Raw genomic sequence first — 22,563 nt, 5'->3', positions numbered from 1 at the left:
ATTTCACTTTGACTTCTTATTCTGGAATCTAAAGTATTACAGGAACTACTTGTTTGATACTACTGCTCATGAAGTTGAATCACTGTAGTGAAGTTGAGACTGCAGTGAGCCTGCTACAGTTGAAATTTTTCTACTCCACACATATATATTGAAAGATGACGTTTGGGTGTTGTTTAATATGCATATTGTTTGGTTTTAAATATACAAGATTGTAGTGTCCTGTTGCTATGTCCTCAGTATGTTTTCTTTTAAAGTCCAAGCAGTATTTATTTTCTGTTTAAAAATAAAATTTTAACTTTACAGGAGAGAAAAAAAATGTTCCAGTATTCTTGTTCCTCAGTGATGCATTCACCATTCAGTCTTGTTTAATCTGTGTAAAAAAAACCAAATATATTAATTAATACACTAGCTATGTTGTATTAAATATTCTAATGTTTAAGTACATTATATATAAAGAAAATCAGTACTTGAAATCTCTGAAAGATCCAGAGGTATTACAAACTTACCAAAATAATTTGCATTTTGCACCACTGTAAAATAGATCATTATTTTTACCTAACTGTAACACGATAGTGTTATTGAAGCACAGAAGTTATGTAGCTATAGCATCTGAGCCTTGTTAGCATAACAAATGTCACCCACTTACTGTTGGCCACTGTACAACTTTATTTTCAGATGATTACTGCAGTGCTATGTTTTGTAATAATAGCTGCATCCACAATTGGAGCATCTGTATGACTGGTATTACGGGGCAAACACAGAGCTGTGGCTATGGGCACAAATGCAAGTGTATTTGTTTTATTCCAGTGTTTGTCACAACCAAGTCTTTTTTGAAGGCAAAAGCTTTGTAGTGGAATTGAAAATTATTTATTTTTGAAAATCTCACACTCTTAATTTTTAGTTCTTAGAAGAAGAGAAAATGTTAACTGCAGGCTAGTCAGTTGTGTCATTAAACAGAGTGTAGGTGTAAATAATATGTATCTGTCTAGTTATTCTGTGGTCATTTTGATTTACTACAGCATGTGTGGTAAACCTCAAATGCAATCAAAAGTTTGTGATATCCGAACTGTGGTTGTTAGTGAAGGTGGGAGTGTTTAGATGGAAGAATGTAGCCTGCTCTATGGAAGTTTGGTGTGTTGGGACTGGCCTCCTCCTTGACCTGTGTACACACGGCTGTGGTCCTTTCAGACCCCTGTGGGCAGGAGTGGGCGTCAGAAGAGGGGCTGCAGTGAGGGAAGATGCAGGGCATGCTGACTCCTAGGCTGTGCCACCCTCCAGGGTGTTGGGCTTTTTGCTTGGAAACAAATGAGCTTCTAGGATAGCTTACATTTCTGTTTAATAGTTAGGGACAAATTAGTCTTGGAGTTGAGGGGAAGAGTGCTATTGTTTCTCCTCAGCTGTTACTCAGTCCAGCTCACACCCTGCACACCATCCTCGAGTACTAGAAATAGCAATGCTGAGATGAGAGGGAAGGTTGTCATATCTCACTGTAATGCTTCTGGCACTATCCCCTTATGCCAAATCAAGTCAGTAAATTATTGAAGAGCATATGTGAACTCTAGGAGGAAGCTTATTGGTACACTAGTGTCTATATGGCTCTCTCAACTAATGTGTTAAGCTAAGTTCAGAGTTAATATTTAGATCAAGGGCAGAAAAGAGTATCTGATCTGACTCTGTGGAGATTATATTGCATACCAAAACTGTGAAGGGTAGATGACAAAATACTAGGCAGGATTGTTTCCTTCGTAGCCCAAACAAGCTGAAGTTCCTAATAAAAATAATAAATACTTCTCTACAAACCGAGCAGGAAACGTAGTGAAGTACTATGAAAATTCCCCCTTCTTTATTCAGGATTTGTCTACTACTGGTAAAGTTAAATTCAGGTCACAGTTTCAGAGATGCGGAGTGCCTAAACTCGCCACTGCAGTAGCAATTTTTGGACAATATTAATTTCTATTTTTTGCAGTGCATAAGCCTGTGCTACTTCTGAATGCTTGAACAGCTTCAGGAGACATAACTGAGATAGATGGAGGATAAAAACTGAATGCAAGGTTAAAAATACAGGTCTTTGAACTTTCTTTTATCACATTTGTTGACCATAAACTTCTAGCTCCAAAGTAAAATAATTAAAGGTTTTGAAGTTTCTGTTTGTTGCCAATGATGGGATGGAAAACCTACCCTAAAGCACTTTACTATGCTAAATAGTATACTATTTTACTATACTAAAATGCCCCACTGGGGCAATGTGTTACTAGTTGTAGAGGTTTTGTCCTCGTGAAAAGCTGATCGGGACAGGAGTGGGCCTGTGGCTGATCGGGCAGGAGCGGCAATGTGTGGCGCCAGGGGCGGGCGGTGTGGTGCGGTGTGCATGGGCAGCCCGCAGTGTGCCCCGGCGGTGTGCATGCATGCCAGCCCGCAGTGTACCCTGGACGTGTGCATGCATGGCGAGCCCGCAGTGTGCCCTGGAGGTGTGCATGCATGGCCAGCCCGCAGTGTGCCCCGGCGGTGTGCATGCATGGCCAGCCCGCGGTGTGCCCTGGCGGTGTGCATGGCCAGCCCGCAGTGTGCCCCGGAGGTGTGCATGCATGCCAGCCCGCAGTGTGCCCTGGCGGTGTGCATGCATGGCCAGCCCGCAGTGTGCCCTGGCGGTGTGCAGGCATGGCCAGCCCGCAGTGTGCCCCGGCGGTGTGCATGCATGCCAGCCCGCAGTGTGCCCCGGCGGTGTGCATGCATGGCCAGCCCGCAGTGTGCCCTGGCGGCGGCGGCCGCCAACTGCAGCCCGGGCTGCGGTCCCAGCGCTTCCAGCCCGCGCACCTTCCCCCTGCGATGCTGCACAGCCTCGGCATCCCTCCGGCCACAGCCGTGCCTCGGCAGGAGGAGGGGAACACCGTCTACAGCCAGGAGATATTTTGTTGTGTCTAAAAAAAAGGAAGAGGAAGACGGGACTTTGATGCTGTCTTCAACGGCCTCGTATTTGGCTGCAGAGAAGATGTAGGTAGGCGCTGCACCAAGGTGCACAGTGGAAGGATGAGAAGCTGCAACAAAAAGATGCCGAATACGTGATGGGAACTTCTCATACCGTGATCCCAAGTATGAGAAGTTCCCACCATGTATTCGGCATCCCAACTTCTCATACTGTGATCCACTTCCCAAGAGGAAGTGGAATTGCCATCCTCAGGGTTGTCTGAACTCACCTGTGTCTGAGCTGTTGACTAGCATAGGCTTTGCTCAGAGTAGTGGGGGGGGGACCAGCTGACTTTATGATGTCCAGCTGGACTGGAATTACTCTGCAGCTGGCAGACTTCAAAATGATAGATCCTCATCAAAAGTAGTAGAAGGTCTCAGACTTGCCTTGAAAGTTATGAAAGTACTTGCCATGGGGAAAACTCTCAGAATTTGACTTAGTGACACCATTCTTGGGGGCAGTTCTGGACTACTGATTACCTGAAAGGGTTTGTTTTTCTGCGTATGATGTCAGTTGGAACAGATAATTTCTGTGAGATGTAAATATATCACAAGGTGATACCTATGAGGCATTCATATATTACATAACCTGATTGGTTTAGCTGCTGTCTTCATTTCCTATATCTTTATTCCTAGGATGCATTTGAGATAGGTTGCAAATTTATTCCATAGAACTCACCCTGCTGGGACAGAGGTTGGCTCTTCTGCCTTTTCTTAGAAACAGCTCCCTTCTGAAAAAATATGTTTGGGAGTGATAGACCAAAACATGTTTTCTTCCATTCTTGTTGTGTTCAGAATAGCCTGATTCTAGCAAACTCTCTAACTGCGTATGGGTCTATAGCTTTGGGACGTAATGGTTAATTTAAAGAAGAGGAATGGAGGCATCATGCTGTGGTTTAGACTGAATTTTGCCTACTGAGAACTGAGTGAACTGAAGTTTCTTTGCAAAACATCAATTCACAACTACTTGCCAGTGACTGAATAGTGAATATGCATCTGTATGACCTTTTCAACTGCATCTAGTCAAGGATGACTACTTCAATGCAATTTTTCTATGGAAGAAAAACTTGTCCATTTTTTTCTTCAATACTCACAATTTTTAGCTGCTGTAAAGCATGTTCGGGTACATACTAAAAGTCGGGATTTTGTTTGGTTTGAGTGAAGTAGGGTTTTTTTGTAGCACCTAAGAATCTTAACTGAAAAAAGAATTGTGTGTTACACAAAGCAGGGTATCACATGCAGAACAAGTTCCCTTGTGCTTATGAAGAAGCTGTGTTGCTAAAAATGATGGTAAACTGGGGAGTGAAGCAATCAAAATAGCTTGTCTGAATTAACTGAAACCACAAGTAGAAACTCAATCCAGTTAAATATGGTCCTGAAATTTGGTCCTAAGTTCTTCTGGATTTTCTGAGTATCCTATCTGTATATGATATGTTTCTCTTAGATTCGATACTTCATTGTTATATAAGCATCTCTATTCCTTTGGTCGTGTTTTTGTTGATTTTCTTCTCTTTTTATGATGCATTTTTTAAAATTTGGTTTTGGGTGATTTTTTTTTTTTTGCTGTTGGGTTTTTTTGGGGTTTTTTGGGTTTTTTTTTTGTTTTTTGTTTTGTTGGGTTGTAGAGAATGGCTTTGTGGGGTTTTGTTGTCTGGGGCTTGTTTGTTTTTAAATCTGTGCTCTTAGTTACCACATTGTAATGCACAGAACAAGAGACAGAATGAATCCACACAAGTACATATAAGTCCTTTCTAAGTCAAGCAGCTAAGGCAATTTATGCTAACTGAATATTTGCTCTCAAATCTTGCCACATAAATAATTCATTTCAGAAGACAGTCTTTCTACGTTTCTTAAATGGTGCATTTACAGGTTATTTAAGGTTATACTCTCCACTCTTATGTGATCTAATTGTTGCTTCTTTTTGTGGCATAATAGAAGTTGTAGCGAAACTTGACATTTACTCAGCTTAATTTTTATTTTTAAAATTTTTTTTCTGAAATAGTTGGTGCTTAAATTTTTTTAATATCTTAAAATATACGGCATAATTCAAGAAAATGTTGTGAAATGGGGGAAGACCAGTTTATTAAAGGTGATAATTAAAATCCTGCTTTATAGGACATTAGTAGTGTGAGGTTAAGTGCAAGAGATTTATTCAACTTAACTTTGTTTCCTTTTAAGCATTTATAGATTATCGTGCATGGGAAGGGTGTGCATGTATAAGAAATCTGCAATAAAATTTCTAACTTTCTTATATTGTGTTTCAATTATTCTTTTTATGCTGGTGAGATTCTGAAGGCATATTTCACAAGGCATGCAGATGACAGAACTGAATTTTTGCATCCTGTTTTGCTATTATTGATGTATCAGTATCACTTAATCTTGTCTTTCCTGCTTGGTTATATTACAGAGACTTGGGATAAATGTTAGTAAGTCTTGATCCAGGTTTCCATGAAAGCAAGTACTTACTCTGCGTTGAGAAAGTGCATTCATTGCATAGGTTGGAGGAAAGATTAGAGCAGAATTGTTTGATTGACAGCAGTAAAACTTAGTGTCATGTTTTGCACCTTATTCTTTTTGTTGAAAAAAAGTTAATTTTGAGTTGTGCTAATGAAAAGTCTCCTTTAAAACTCACCTCATTAATATTGCCTTTGTTAGCCATTAGCACCTATAAATGCTTTAACTAAAGTCCCAATTTTTTCATTTTTTCTCATTTACTTCTGTGGTTGCTGCTTTAATTGTGAGGACTTGTGCTGTTCACTAAAATGTAGTGTGGAGATATCTTAAGTGACATGCAAGATACTTCATCTTGTAATACTAGATTTTATTCTCTCTGCTTTCTTCTTCCAGCCAAGTAGGGGAAAACAGTGAAATCTCTGCTTTGAGATGTGTGAGCATCAGTGGTTGTGGTATTTGATAAGGCTTTTTGGTGGCTTTTGCTTTCTGCTGTTACCTTGTTGAATGTCAGCAGGCTTTCCTGCTTAGCACTGCTCAGGCTTTGCTCACTTCTGCAATGCTTGGCCTATAGGAAGAAATAAATTGTCAGCCTTGAGATTTTTTGAATGTATTGTGTGAGTTTATAGGATCAGTACAGTATCATGGTTGTAAGGATCATTGCATCTTTTGAGGAAAAAAAATTCTTAGTGTTTGCTAGTAACCTCAACTTTTTTCTTCTAGTTTCATTAGTCTGTTTCAAGCACACCAAACTTTCATTTTGTTCTCAACTAAAATTCTGGTCTTGCTGCTCACATTGCTTACCAGGGTGTGTTTGTGAGGTAGAATCCACTGTCATTGTAGCATGAGAGTGTACAGAGCCAGTCTCTTCCTTGGGGCACTCACTAGATATTGTTTAAAATTCCATTTGCTGTCTTCCCTCTCCTAGAGTTTTTCCAGGCTTGACAAGGAGTCTGTCCTCACCAAATTCAACATTGGTGCCTCTTGATGTTTCAAAGATGCTAATAACTTTTGTGGATAATGTGCCACCTTCATACTTGACCAATTTATTAATGCCTTGTTTCTGGTCACAGAACCACATACTCTGTAATGTGTGCTGCATTATATATAGAATTAATGTACACTGATGTCTCCTGTGCCATGCACTGCCCTGAGTTTGGTCTAAAAATGGAATGGCTTTGGTGGTGACTGAATCCCAAACTTGTGCAAGGGGTGCCATCATGGGGATCTTGTTGGAAATAATGCTTGTTTGCTTCACTTGGGAAGTGCAACTGTATCTGCATTTCCTGGCAGTAGCTTTTTTTACATTGCATAATGTTCCACAATGGTATGTAACCTGTATTTTAGTGCTTGTAATTTTAATCTGCATTCAAGGTTTAGCCAAACTGCCCCAAGAGATTATACTAATCTAAAGCTCCTACATCTGAATTTCCTAGTTTGTTCTTTTTCAGTTGTGTCATGGAAGTTGTTGTGCAAAATGCCACAAATATGCTTTTCCTTAGTGTTTAAGAGAAGGTAATATTTTGTATTAAGGTAGATTTTTACACAAAATGAGTGTGTTGCTGTGTATTGTACTGATGGAGATGTACAGTAGGAGAGACAGGCTGGAAAAGATGTGAAATAAGTAGCATTTGAGGTTTGCTTTAAAGAGGACGTAAACAATAAGTGGATAACTTAAGAGGAAAGGTCAATAAAGAAGAAAGAGTAAGAAAAGTGGAGGGCAAAGAATCAGAAAAAATGTCTGAGCCAGGATGATTTGTGATACTTTTTGGTAGCTATAATTAAAAAAAAAAAATAAATTAAACAATACACTTGGGAAAAAGCAGATTATCATGCTTGCAGACCTCGAGATCATTCCCCTTTAAGCTGCCCTTGGAAGCAAACTTTGCAGGTGGTTAATACACAACTGTATGCTTCAAATGAGATCAGAAACTGAATCTAATTAAAGAACATTGCAGCCAACAGCGTTCTGAAACGGAGAGATTATTTTTATATATTTGGCATAGGATTGTTGGTCTTTTTCCAGACTTGCTGTCTTTTGTTTGTAGTACAAGGTGTTGGCTTTCATCCAGTTTGAAACAGAGGGGTCCAAGTTTAATGGCTACTGAAGTCAGCAAAATACTTGTACTAGTGTTAACAGAAGCTCAGTACTGTGTAAACGCTGACTTTCTGCTTTTTTGTAGTTTTGACATTTAATTCCCTCTGTGGGATATTGCTGCTTTAAGGTAGAATAAGGGATGCTGCAAGAGAGTGGTGATACCTAGTAGCATTTAATAGCAGACTTGAAGCTGTATTTAATTGGTATTGTCAAATATTTTATTTATGTATCTGCATAGTCCTGTGCAGTGACAATCTGAGGAATAAAAGACTGTGGATATTGCATGACTCTCCGTTTTTCTTAAAAGTTATCTGACTTCTTACATTTTATGCAGCAGCACTGCAGAGCAGAGCAAACTTCTCACACATCACAATGCATGATGTGATTCCTTGTGGTCTTACTGCGTGTGAGGGCTGGTTATGAATCCATGTGCATGTGAATTGTACATGTGCCACCCCCTCCACCCCTGAGATGTGTAGGTATTTCTGGTTAGGATACTATGTAGTTTGAAAGCAGGATGAGTAAGATGATTCTCAAATTTCCAGGTGTCTGTTTATTTTTCCAATCAACTCTCAAAAACCTTTGGTCAAGCAGTTGGGTAGCTGTCTTCTCAAGCTTAAGCTTCCTTAGAATAAAATTAAAATTTCTTGTGCTTCTTTTGTCTTGTTTCTTTTTTTCCCAATAGATATTTTGGTTTTACTTTTTTATTTGTGCGAATGACAATTGTAAAAATGCAAGAGCACATTCAAACTAGCACTGAAAATATGTATTGCAAGCAGGAGCTTGGAATTTAGCAGAATTGCTTGCGTGATTTTTAGATGCTTTATTTAATTTTATTTTGCCTAGTGCAAATATTCTCTGGAGTCAAGAAAGCACAGTTTCTATTATAATTATTTAGTCCATATTTTACATGGTATATGAGAAGTTGCCTTCAGTGTAAAAACCCAAGAACAGAGTGCTTTAACTTCTTTTACATTGGAGTCTTGTGATAAGCTGCTTATTTCTGCATTTTGCATTTTAAGTGTCAAATATGGCAGTTTATTAGAAGACTTTTCCTTTAGAGAAAAGATAATATTTTATGTGGAATATCCACCATTTCTGTTTTCAGTGAAATGCTTCTTACTAGACTTTTGTTAAGTGTCATTCCTCAGAAAAAAATAGATCTGGTAAGAACCAATATTTACTTGTTCTGGAGGACTGAGCTGTTTAAATTCTTTCAGGTTGACAATTTCTCTTCTCTTTGGAAATGTTGTAAAAAGTTTGTAGAATCCCTTCACTGCAAGGCATCAAGAATTTCTGCATCAGAATTCTTTCTGTCAGTATAGATTTCCCCTAAAATTATAATGGCCCCTTTTTGCTTTGCTGTCATATTTCTTTTTATAGATAGAGTTGTTTTCTGTTGTCCTAAGCAATGCATGGACATGTTATTCAATAATGATGCAGGTTTGGTAAGTGATGAGTAACAAAGGAACAGTTAGTTGGCATTAAAACTCATTCTGGGGAGACAACCTTAACAGAAATGTTAAGGTAAAAGAAATAAAGGGGAAAAGCAAGAATTTTTAAAAGAGCTCTTGTTTAATGGAAAATCTGGTACAATCAAAATGTGTTTAAATTTTAAATTAGAGAGATTATTTTGAAGGGTTTAGGAAGAAGCTAACCCAGACAAGTCAAGAGAGATGGACCATAGCAGCTGGAGTGTGAAAATGTCTTGAAACACTGAAGTGTTTGCCTTCTCCATTGAAAGTGTTCACTTTGCCTAAAAGAAGGAAACTGTGCTTCTTTTTGTAGTTTCTGACTACTGTGGTGTCTTAGGTTAGTAAAGAGAAGACCAAAATATTGAACAGAATTTATTTCCCTAACATCATTCATCTTGACTGTTTTTGCAAAAGAATTTTAGAAACACATGGTTAAGCCACCTCTAATAAAAGTACAGAGATTAAGTATCTTACCTCTGGTAAGAGACAGAGGTTCTTTGAACATAATAACTGGGAAAACTAGTTTGCATACTGGAGTTTACTTGCCAGAAGTGTCTTAAAGCATTTAGGCCATTCTTTTACTGTGCATGGGCTTGGGGTTGTGGGTTTTGGTGGGGCTTTTTAACATTAACAATTATCAGCAAGAACTAAAAGAAATCACATACCTTAGATTTATTTGTATTAACAAAGCAAAGCATTAAGGGCAGACAGGAGTTGATTCAATTTTGCTCACAACAAAAATTGCATTTCTTTGAAAATCAAACCCCTCATTTCTAAGTTAATGTTTACAAGTCTGTTGCTTTTGTTAATCAGCTCTAGAAAACTGATTGCCCTCCCTGCTGTTCAGTCTCAGTTGCTAGCTTCATACATATGTGAATTCTTATTATTTGTAAACTCATGTATGTATTTTCATTGTAATTTGCATTTATTGCAAATGCAAGTGCTTTCTAAGTCCTTGTTCTGCTTATGCTTTTAGACTTTTAAGTATCAAATTACTATTTGCTTCTTACTCAGTCTGGGCGTGATTGTGTGGTAGAATAAGTTGTTGGTGCTCCTTCCATCCTGCTGCCTCCAGAGGTTTGTCCATTGGAAGGTATATAGTGTGTCCTCAAATTCAAATCCGTTTCTCCTTGTCACATCAAACTGTGCCTTACAGTGCTTCTCCTTCAGTGAATATTTGTGATTATTTCTCCAGATATCAGCTAGGTTCATATTGTTTTCTTAACCTGTGTTAAGCAGAATTGTTCCAGATAGTTGTGCTTTATTATTACTTTGGTGCTCATTCAACATTACCTTTGGTTTTGCAGCTAAATATACTCTTGCAATAAGTAATACTTTCTGCTTTACTTATATCTGCTACTGATGTACATTTCTGTAAGTCATCAAATTTTATGCAGTTTATACTGATTATACATCTAGTATTTCGATTTTTGGTTTATTCCCAGAATTATTTGGCATTCTTCAAAGTCCGAACTCCCTAGGTGAGATCACCTCATTACTGTTTACATACTCTTTCTTTGAAAATTCCAGTTGATTTGCCAATATAAAGATTGAACACTAGTAGGAGTAGTACCATTCATCAAGCATAATAGGCTTTCTTATATAAAGAAATTACAATGTATGATGTTAATCCAGGCGAGACAATATTGAATACATTTTAAAATAATATTTTTCAATAGAGGCAACACAACTGTAAATCTGACTACAGCTATCTGCTCATTTCTCCAACTAATTTCTGATGGATTCTCACTGCTGAAGTTTAAAGGTGCTTTATTTCTATTGAAAGCAGTGCAGTTAGCAGTAGAAATGGATCCTGTCCCAGGCATGGCACAGCTTCCTGTGCTCTGTGCAGTGGGCTGGGCTCAGTCCTTCGTGTACAGTTCTGTCAGGTAACGTTATCCATTATTAATTTGGATTGACTTGTTGGTGTCAAGCTAATAGGTATTTGTTGAAAGCAGGTTTAGAGTGAAATGGAGGAAAAGTAAAATTACTTTGGAGTTTTCAAGACATGATTTTTTCTAAGCATAACAGAGGAATGCTGTGATCTGGGAGGTCGAACCCAAATGCAACTACTGCGACCAACACTATTGGTTTTATAGAACTGGCGCTTCCATTTAGATGCAGGTGTTTGACAGATACTCAGTGAATCTGTTAAGTCTTTCTTTGGAAGACATCAGTTGGGGGTCAGGATTGTTTGTGATTCTGGTGTGGTGTTTCCTGGGGTCTGTTCGTTTTGAATTAGCACCATTCTTTTTAAAATTTCCAGTACAGGAAAAGAAACTAGTTCAGGAAATGGAATTACAAAATTGAAATAGCTTTGCTGTCTACCCAAAGGGGGTTATTGTCTTCCTTGGCTGTAGCTGTTTCAAGTGATATAACCCTTTTTCTGGTTATTTGGTCCTCAAAATGGAAAATCTTTGGCAAATCTGTAGTGAATACTGTGTTGCAAATATATTTATCAATGAATGGATGTTTTTTAAAACTGGTATCTGTGACTGTCTTTTTGTGTGTGACTTTTTTAACCCAGGTTAGTTCCAGGCTGTTATATTATGAGAAGATTAGGCTATAATGTGGGTGAGACAGGTTGTCCCACTGTGTAATACATAAAATGTGGAGCACCAGAATGCTGGGAAGTGTAGCAAGACTCATTTAGAAAATAGAACAGATTTTAAATAAAGTTCAGTTTTAGGTAAAAGGTCAGGCTCTTGTTCACTTTTTTATTTGTAGCAGTTCATCCGTATACATACTGTGCATATTGTATGTGTAAGTTAATCTCATTTTTTAATCTACTATAACTGCCCTTTTGATTCTTGAAAATCCTTTGGGTGATTTTGCATTCCAGTATCGATCCCTGTCTGTCTGACTGCTTCAGCTGGGTAATCATTTTTCTTGTTTATCCCTAATCCTTCTAATATTTCCTTCCTGCCACTGTATTACAGTACAGTATGCCTATTGTTTGGAATAGTCATCTCAATGATGACTGTAAGACCGTACAATAAAAGTGACTGTGTTTTAGCCTGGATTTCACAAAAATAGTTTACAGTGAAACAAAAATGCAAGGCTGAACACATGCCTTCAAAATACGTGTGCCAACTGTAGTGCATTGCTTTGTTTAATTATGCAAAATGTTCATCTTTATAAACCATATCCTAGTCTGAACTGCTCAGAAAAATGAAATATGAAGCCTACTATTTCAAAGTGCTTCTTATTCTGTGTTCTTTGTATGGACCTAACAGAAAAAAAAAATTATTCCCTCCATCCCTGTGTATGTCTATGTGCATATGTATTAAAAATTTGACTTTAAAGAATCAACTCTAGAACCATTTAAATATCTCAATGGAAACATTTGGACATGAGAAATACCAATTTCTCTTCAGCCATCTCTTTCAATGAAACATTCTGCCCTTGTTTCTATGGTGACTGAGTAACAGCATCACATGAAGCTCTGACAAAATGATAAAAAATCCTTCCTGAAATGATTTCCTGAGAAGCATGGAACTGTTCCGTTTCACCTGAAGAATGAGAAGATTCTCCCATCCCTGTCAGTGATTTTCTTCTGTTTCTCCCACACCAGATTATACCCTAACATCCTTTCACTGTTCTAACCAATGTTTTAACTGCTCTGCTTTTTTCATTAAGTAAAAACTTGGCATGTTCTTTCTCTGCGTGTCAAAGCAGAGCATGCAAACATAATGAAGGAAAAGAATTTGATACAGAGGTGAAAGCAAAGTGTTTAATTTTTCTTAAGGAACTATTTTTATTTCCATGCTGCTTTGGTATTAGCAAAGATGAGGAGGGGTGCAGGGTGGTTTGGCTTGGTTGGTTCTTGTTACAACTGATCTACTTTAACAAAAGAAATGGAAAATGCCTGAGATCTAGTCTTCCTATATTCAGTGACTGTATTAAGAAAAACATATCTAACTAGTACCCAGACTGAGTATTGCATAAACCTTTCAAGAAGGTAAAGAAGCTGCCTTCTCTCAAAGAAAGTGTTGGTTGCAACATAAGTGCTTCAGTAACTTGCTATCTTACCTCCACTTCCCCCTACTAACTTTTTACAGTCATGGGAAGTATAATTTTAAAAATACATTGTAGTTTTTGACATGGAAAAGCTTTGTGACAAAGTTCTGGGTTTATGGCTGTGGCTTTATCATAGACACTTTCTAGAGTTAATGGAAAGAAAAAATCCATATCTTGGTTTCTTGTTATTATTATATTCTTTGAAGGTTGTTCTCCTCCTCCCCATGCACTTTATAACAAGTATACTGTGGTTGCAATGAAAACTCAGTGTGAATGTTACGCCTCAGCTTCTGAGATGCTCAACTTCCCTGTGCACTTCTGAGATGAAAGTGAGAAATTTTTTTGAGACATCCTAACTTTTAAATGAATGATCCCTGTTTTAATAATAAAGCACACTGTGCATTGTACTTTATTTCACTATTATTTTTCAGTTATACATTGTAACTTAGGTTATACTAATAATTTTAGGGTGTACTCTCTCATGTGCTCAATAACAGCAAGTTCTTCTTGCAGGCTATTAACAAAGTAAAAGTAAGCCTGAACCTTCAGACCTACAGAAAGTAAATTTTGTCTTGAAATGAAAAACTTCTGCCAGTAGTAATTTATATCTAGAAATAACCCTGTCACTGGTAAACTGAAGAACTGTATTTGAAATGATCTCTAGAGCTGCCTTTTAGAGTAGTTACTAAGTTTGTTTCCAAGGCTAGAAGTCTTATCTGGAGTTCATCAAAATGTTGGTTTTCCTGTGTAGATTGTGTTCAGTTTATTAAGAATTTCTAGCTACATTTCTGAATTTCTTAAGAAAATTGTCTGTCTAAGAATAGATAGTTTGCAAAAGCTTGATTGATCCAGACTCTTCCTTTATCTCTGTAGAGATTCTTTGTTGGCTCAGGCTGCTGAGATATCAGGGATACCAGAACACTTAGGTGGTGTTTGATGAAAGGCTATAAAGAGAATGTGTCCCACAGAGAAACCTCATCAGAAAACCAACCAATATTTTCTGTTCTTTGTGTTGCTATTTGAAATGCTGCTTTTTTTGAACAAAAAGGCAGCACTTGCAGCCAACTATGTTTTTCTTAGTGAGTTGTAGGTTATCAGTTCAAACTTTTATCAGAATGCATCCCTGAAAAGTGATTGTTCTCTTTATTATGGTTGGGATATCTTTTTAAAGAATTTACTGAAATGAGATTGAATTTTATGCTATAGCAATTTTACTGTCTCCACAGGCAGTTAGGTTGTATGAAATTCTCCTTGCAAAGGAATTTGCACTTTGTGTGAGAACAATGTGACATGAGTATCTTGTGTAATCTGTTTAAGATGCCCTATTATTCAGGAATATGTATATATTTGCTGTATTATTTTGTTTCATAGTAAGTCATATATATAGTCCCATGTATAGTTCTTCCTTTCCTCAAAAGCCTAATTTTTTAGGTTCACCACAATGCTTTGAAAAATGAAGTTCTCCTATTTCTGGACACACATAATATTTATTTGTTTATATTCTATTTATTATCAAAATGGAGTTTAAGTCCTGATGCAGTGTTTGACTGTGAAGATGTTGGTCAGGATGAACCTGATTTGTGTAATAGGCAGTTGCTTAAAACATCCAGGGGACAGGTTGGTGCTTTGTGGTGTATGTCTGTTTGGCAGAGAGGCAGTAGGCTCTTGTGAATCTCCTTTGGTCTGCTGAGAAGCTGCTTTGAAACAGTCTGTCTGGTATGTAAAAGGGATAAAGTAGCAGAAATAGCACTGCTGAGTGATTTCACAGGGTTTTCTTGTGGAATACAGCTCGGCCTTATCCTGCTACCTGTCTTTTGAGGCTGTTGGTGTATTTTTAATTATTTTGTTCTTGCATGGGTTTTTTAATGTTCCTTTTGTAAGGGGTTGAAATGTTGGTTAATAAAGGAAAAAAGACCTATTAAACAGCTCTTGTTTGATGAAATCTTAAATAGCTGTATATATTGGAATTAAATCAGGAATTCTGCTAAAGCAGTGACATTTATGGCTGTATTAATGTTTATAATTGATTTTGAGAACAGATTAAATTTGAATTCCTTCCTCGACAAAGTAATGAAAAGGTAGAACTACTTTAGTGTAATGGATCTCTATGTATAGAAAAGATTTTGTCATTTGCTGAGATAACAAGAAGTAAAAGCTTGAAACTTTTCTGAATGATTGCTTAGAAATAATGTCTTTTATGCAAACTTGGTGTCAAAATGAGGAGCCCACATCAGCTTTTACTGAAATGCAGTAAAACTGAACTCCCATCTTCTTCCATTGCAGTGAATTCTGGACTTGGAGAGCAGTTACAGTAGCATGATGCTAGCTGATTAAAGCTTTGACTAACACGTAGTAATGCTACACCTGGAGCTGCTGCTTTTTCATGTTTTAGATAAAGATGATGTCCAAGGAAACACTTAATATACTGCTCATCACAAATTGTTTTAGTCAGTAGCTGCTTTCCATAAAGAAAAACAGCATCTAAATCAAGAAACAAATTGTGACATAGTCTGTAAAAATTTTCTTGACCTTCTTTTGACTATGCTGGAGGACTAGAGTTTGGGAAGCTGAAAGATAATTGTCTGTTGGTTGATTCAGCTTGGGTGAATATGTTTGACTTTCCTGTTGCTTGGTGGCATTTGTGTATTGGGAGAGGAATGTTTCAACATGTACATAGTTTGAGATGTAATTTGGAAGCACAATATTTACATGAGTATTAATAGGAAGTTATTAGTAGGGTTTTGTCTGTTTATTTTTTAGGACTCTGAAGTACAAAAGTAATAGTGATGCTGGATTAAGAAGAAAACCTTTGGTTTATAAATATCTACTAGTGTTATATTACCTGGTATTAAAACATAAACATGCCTTTTTTGAGGTGGTGGTTAGGTTTAAATAATTTTCTCTGAAAATGGTGCTGGCTTTATGTAAGAGTCCTGTCATAGTCTGTAACCTTCAACTCCATTAGGCACAATACTCTAACATGGAACAGACTATCAAAAATAACTGCAAAACACTGAGTGAATATTTCATACAAAAGTACTTGTCATGGTTCTCTATTTTAAATTTCTCTCTCCTATTGCCTGTGATGCTTCTTACATATTGATAGTGACACATGCTTGTTTTCATATCATTGCTGGGTGATCTTACAAACTCCAGCAGCAGGCTTTGCATTGGTCTTCAAAAATGATAAATCTAGAGTCCTGAATAGTTTGGATTCAAACTTGGATTGCAGTTTGATGTGCATTTCTGACACACCTTGCCTTTTGGAGAGTCAGCCAAATTGGTCAAAAATAGTTTTTATTGTATTTGATAAATTGTTTTGCTCAAATTTTATTTGCATTGAATTATATGAGCAGTCCTTAAGGACTTATATAGGTACATGTATGTGTGTAAATGCAGTCAAGTGAAAAAGAGCAGGTCAACTTTTTAAAATACTTATAATCCAAAGTTTTCATGGGAGAGATTGCATGAGGATGGGATTATCTATTAGTCATGGAAATTAGAAGATTACTAGATGCATAATGCTAGGGCACATAAAGTAATGAACAGTGGGAATTTAAGGGTCATCGTGAGTACAAGTATCGAGAGCCTACCATGAGTATGTACTTTAAGGGCTGCTACTGCAACAGTTCTATCACTTCTCTGTGCATGTTGAGGAAACATGCAGTGGAAAATGAAAATAATTTTAAAAGCTTGAGTGTCAAGCCTTTTATTACGTGTATAAACTAAAGACTATCAATATAATACAGAGACTAGTGTGTTATGTATTATTTATACAGCTCTCTGCAGTGAGCCTCTCTAACCACTAATGTTCTGTCTGAACAATGTGTTTAATAAAGCAGATAAGAACCTAAACATAAGGGTAGGTTTGAAAAAAAAAACCCCAAAACATTGGTTTTAAAAATGTTATTTAAAGTTCTAGACAAAATACATATCTAGTCAAGGCTGTTTTAAAGATAGATGGAAATAGTAGGATTTTTGTAAGAGAAGAGCTATAATGCTATCTAGTAGCACATTTAGGTTAGTAATCTTTGATGGTAAGAAAAAACATAAAGTACTTGTACATGAAGGAATCATAGAATATCCTGAGTTAGAAGGGATGCATAAGGACCATCAACAAACCTCATCATCGCCGTAGTCAAACCTCTTATCACTTAGTATCCAGGCTGCTGAAGTATGTAGGAACGCCACTTCTAATGTGAACATTGGGAGTGGGTACAGGAAAAATCCTCTTCTGCCAAAGAATTCAAATTTGTTAGCTGTTGAACTTTTAACTTGTTTTTCAAATATGTGAGAGCTCGGTTCAGGTTAATAAATCAAGCGTTTAAATCAGTCCATAATGGAAGGTCTTAGGAAACTGAAGGAATAAGTGTGAACATCAGGGCTGACACAATATGACAAGTTGTTTCTTAACATCCTGGCCAAATATAAGTTCACAGCTCTTCTTGAGACTGTGTGGGTTCAGCCATCACTCACATCGCACAAATTAGAAATTTTGTAAAATATTTCATAAGACACCTAGTATCTTGCAAATAACTATAGTTTTTAAAGGATATTTGGTGATTGTTGCTAATCAGTTCAGCAGCAGCCATTTTCTTTTCTTTTTTATTGTTTTGGGAGCAGGGAGAACAGAGGGAGCTTTTATCTGAGTTTATCTTCACAACTTCAGTGTTTTAGTGACACATATGGCATGATGATTTTTCTCTCCCTTTCAGAAGAGAAACCTGATTGCTCCAAGGCTCGCTGTGAGGTCCAGTTTTCTCCTCGATGTCCAGAAGATTCCATCTTGATTGAAGGCTATGCACCTCCTGGTGAATGCTGCCCACTCCCAAGCCGTTGTGTGTGTAATCCTGCAGGCTGCTTGAGGAAGGTTTGCCAGCCTGGCTATTTGAATATATTGGTTTCTAAGGCATCAGGAAAGCCAGGGGAGTGCTGTGATCTCTATGAATGCAAGCCAGGTAAAAGTAGAGACAATTTATTTTCCCATTTTTCAATTTTTTTCTGTCTGACAAGCAAAATAATCCACATAACTGCGTCCAGTAAAGCCTGTAGAACTTCTAAATTTTTCTGATTATTCTTGAAAGTGAATTATTATATGTAGGCAATAACCATTAAAATAACACAGAGTAAATATATTATGGTAAATTTTACTTTCTTTTTTCTTTATACATTAATTTAAACTGAGTAGAAGAGAAAAGTAACCTAGTGAGAACATTGCATTTCTGTGAATGCTACTAGTGCAAGTGACATGCTTTATATATTGATTAGATTATACATAGGTTTTTCATAGTAGGAATGCATTGTGTATGAACAGGGAATTAGGATTTCTGTTTCAAGATCTCTCTAGATTATCAAGTGTTGGCCCTTAAAAACTGCGGAGCAAAAGGATTATGCAGGCATACTAAAAAACAGTTCAACATTTTCAGTATTTACTCATCTTCCATTTCATGAGAACACAAATCACCCTTTCTTGTGATTTATTATTCCAAGTGAAGTGGAAGATGTAATTCACTCTTTGATCTGGGCTTTGGTAAAATAAATAGTCAAAACAGAGAACTGAAAGCAAGCATATAAAATGGTGTAATCCAAAACATTATATGCAAACAGTGCTATATTTCAAGTGTGCTTAAACCGTGCCTTTCCTATGTTTGTTTAACATTTTCTTAAGTCTTCCACAAAAGAAGATTGTACAGTCTTTGTATCATCTAGTGCTTCTCTTTGTGGTTTTTTCCCTAATATTCAGTGCAAATCTGTGTGGAAATTGAAACAAACTTTTTTGTATCCTGTCCTGAGTAGTTGGTGAACATATAATTTTTTGCCCTGGAACATTTTGACAACCATGTGCTTCTTTCATCTAGAATTAGCTGTAAATTCTTGTGATATGGTCTTTCTTGACTCCTCCCTAGTTATATTTCCTTTCTATAAGTTTTTTTCAGTTAATTGGCACTTTAACATGTGGTGTCCAAAAGCAGACTAAGATTTTGGGAGACTCTTCATCAGCATTAAATACTTTAGAATAACTGCCTTCCATTTCTCATGCAAAACTTTAAATAAGACTGTTTACTGTTTTACAAGAGGTATTTCTAGTTGGTGAACTGCTGTGATTCCGGGATCTTTCTGTAGTATGAGTGCTACTGAACTACTCATATGTTTTAATTCCTCCTATGTACTTCAATTATGCCTTTACTGAATTTTGTCGTGCTGACTTTGGATTATTTATCACTTTCAGAAGAAATTTTAGCTCTGATGATGCCCTCCCAAATGCTATTTGAATTCCCATCTTGTAGTTGGCAAATAAGTCTGTCCAGACTTGCCCATGGAAATTTCTTCTTGAAAGCTGTTTTCAGCTTGCTAGTTTTACAGAATCTTCAAACTGAATACAATTCTCTATCACAATTATGAATTTATGTAACTCTGTATTGTTTTCTGAAGAGGTTTGGGTTTTTTTTTTTGCTGTAGGGAGTTGTAAGAGGTGAAGGTACATGGGACTGGAAAAATAAAGTTGTGTGTTAGGAGGGTAGAAGAGCAGAGGCTTTGAAGAGATTGGGGAAGGAAACAAACTAACAGGATTTAAGGGAAACTTAGAGCTTTGTGAAAGGGGCTTAGAAATTGAGAGACCTGGTAATAAACCCTGCATCTTCGGAGTTTGACTTGGTATCCTGAAGAAGAGTTAGAGAGGAACTGAACTATATGAGTTGTTACTGAAATGCCGTATTGCTAGAAAAATATGGGTAATGAACAAAGTAAGGCCAGGGAGGTTGGTGTTCATGGAGAGACTCCTGTGGGGCTGCTGTCATCAGTTTTACTGAATGTGTCAGCAACTCTATGGAGTTAACATGTTGAACAGGGAAAAATATGTTTCCATTATTTGCCACAGACCTAAAGACTTTAGTTCTGTGGGTAATGCTTCCAGAACACTCTTCCTGCACTTCCATGTCTGTATAACCAGCGTCAATAAGGGTTTTGCACCAGCAAGGGCTTTCTGGTGGAAATAAAGCTGGGAGGACTACTTCCTATGACAGCAGTGCTGCTGTATGCCAAGATAAAGGTCTTGTGCAATTAAAGCATAAATTATGTTTATTTCTGTTCTTTAAAAAAATATCACTGCTCTCTAGTTAACTCTGGCATTTGAGTTGGGAACCTTCTGCTGAGAACTGCGTATGTGCAAGTGCTGTGATTGGCAATGGAGTTAGTGAAAGGAAAATAAAGTGTTTCCTCAACAGTAAATATTAGAATAAAAATGAAATTATTCATTTTGAGATCCACTTCCTCTTCTGCCCCTTTTACTTTAGGAATACAATTGAAGACATTGGTGTTCAGTTAAAATGAATACTGAAGAAACTTGGTAGCTTAGTCATACATGTCTATTAACCTCCAGCTTTAAATGTTCTTACCTGTTGCTTCACCAAGTATCTCATCACAGTTGTAGCACCTACTGTATGAGAACAAGTATGTCTTGCTCATTGTTTTACTGTGGTTGCAAAGCTCAGAGATGAGGTAACCCTGGTTTGGTTCCATAAGACAGTTATTTTATTCCTAAAAGATGTGTGTAACTGTTCATTCACAAGTAGGGAATTTAGTCAATGTGCATTGAATTTAGTTTTAAGCTGGGGATTACATTTTGCAAAACATGTTTTGAATCTTTTTTTCTTAAAGATAGTTTGAATGAGAAATTTCAAATGGAACTGCATAATGTGTTAACAGCAAAAATAAAAATAATCCAAAACAAGATTTGTGGGAGTGTATGTGCTATGAATATGAACTATGAACAAGGACGTTTTTAAAATCATGTTTATTTTTTTAAACATGATTGAGTTAAAATCTAAATTAAAACGTATTTTGCTGAAGTGTTGACAGGAACCCTAGCTGTCACTTCTGAATAAAACAAGGTAAATAGTTTACTTTGGCAGTTGTCCGACAGATGTTTGCTGTACCTTTTTTGCCAACTTTTGTTGTTGCATATGGTGTAATGGAGAGTGTCATCTTTTAGTTTCTGACATTTTCGGGAAAGCTCTGGGAAATGCCTGTCATGATAGACATAACCTGTGTTGAAAAGACTACTCATCTGTCATTTTTTCAGAAGTCTTTTTGGCAGAGCTTTCATTCACTCATCTCCAGCATGGCCTGAAAATTACTCTTTTTTTCCTCTACCAAATACTGGTTTAAACACAATTGTAAAGAAAATGTTATTGTTTGCCTTACTTCTTTGGGGAATTCTGTGCAGTCAGGGTTGATGGAAAGTCCGCGACCAGCAGCATAATTTAGTAGGTAGTGTGTAATGACGCACAGGGAAGGAGCTTGTGCTCCACCCTGATCCAGCTTCAGCACTGAAAATCAGATCTGGAGCTTATACAACCTTGCACTAAGGACAAGGGTCAGCAAAATCAAGCTTTTATACAGAGCCCAGAGAAACAGAATTCAATAATGTTTTTCTTTTGTCCTCTGTTACTTACAGAATAGTACTTACATTCTTTTATTGCATGATTTGTTAAAAGCTTATGTTGACAGAACTTGAGATAGGAGTGGGAAAGGATTGGAAAAAAAGAGTGAGGAAGAATTATAGAAACATTTCTAATGAAGCTGGAGAAATGGCTTTTAAGTTGGCAATTAAGGTGAGGGAGGGGAAAAAACTCAGCAGATGTGGAGATCCATGTTGGGAAATACCTGGGATAGGGCATTTAAATACCGCTGCATTGAAGGTCCAGGAATGCTGTGGTTGTATGTAATATGTTCTGAGTTTCATGGACAGTAAAAGGGGTAAAGCTTTGTCATGGGGAGATACTTTCTTTCTACTTCTCCCGTGGCAGACAGTGTGACTGCCATTATCATGTGTAGTTGTGTTGTGTTGCACTGTTCATGAGTTGAAATGCATCTGAACTGAAAGCAGAGGATGTCATGTGGTGCTTCCATGCTGTAAAAGCAGACTGTGTATCCTTGTACTGAAACCTCAGAAATTTGCAACTTTTGAAGCCTTAGCCTGTGCTGAGCCACTGTTTCATCAGAAATGCAAATACTGACTTGCTCCTTTACCATTAATGCATAGGTATTTATTTAGATCTTGCCCTAAACTGTACATTGTATTAGTTGAAGAGCCAGCCATTTTATTAGTTGAAATATGTCAGGGTGGAACATAACACACTTATTATACTTTGATAACTTACTCTACTAGAAAGTTTTATTCACCTGGTTTCAGTAGCAGTTTCAAAATCTTGGTTTTGTACCTACAAAGGAGGTAGCACATGACTGCAGATATGTCTGCAACCATGGCAGGGTTTCTGCCACATTCTTGTAGAAAAGTGGTAACTCTCAGGTGCTTCTATATACAAATTCAGTGAATGTGAAAATTCTTGAAGACTTGTAAGCAAAGGTTGATTGGGTGATAGGAAACTGGAACTCATGTTTATGAGTTCTTGAAGACACAGATTTGTCAAACTGTATTTAAAGCTTAAAGTTTCTATGAGAGACAAAAAAAGAGTTTAGATTAAGATATATAATAACAGCTTTTATTATATATAACAATAAACTGTTCATGAAATGTATTATTGGAGGATGTGA

The 22,563-nt window shown here is 37.1% G+C and overlaps 1 protein-coding gene across 1 annotated transcript in view; it reads left to right on the top strand.

Moving 5' to 3' along the window:
• CRIM1 (cysteine rich transmembrane BMP regulator 1) overlaps positions 1-22,563 on the top strand; it is a 175,377-nt gene that overhangs the window by 64,152 nt on the left and 88,662 nt on the right. Inside the window, exon 3 of the mRNA XM_064708779.1 lies at positions 17,724-17,966. Coding sequence (XP_064564849.1) covers positions 17,724-17,966 — 243 coding nt within the window. The remainder of the gene's footprint in view (positions 1-17,723; positions 17,967-22,563) is intronic.

The sequence above is a fragment of the Zonotrichia leucophrys genome, chromosome 3 (assembly GCF_028769735.1).
Source record: "Zonotrichia leucophrys gambelii isolate GWCS_2022_RI chromosome 3, RI_Zleu_2.0, whole genome shotgun sequence".
NCBI classification, from domain to species: Eukaryota; Metazoa; Chordata; class Aves; order Passeriformes; family Passerellidae; genus Zonotrichia; species Zonotrichia leucophrys.
The sequence above is the reverse complement of the archived record's forward strand: the minus strand, read 5'-3'. Positions and strand labels throughout refer to the sequence as shown.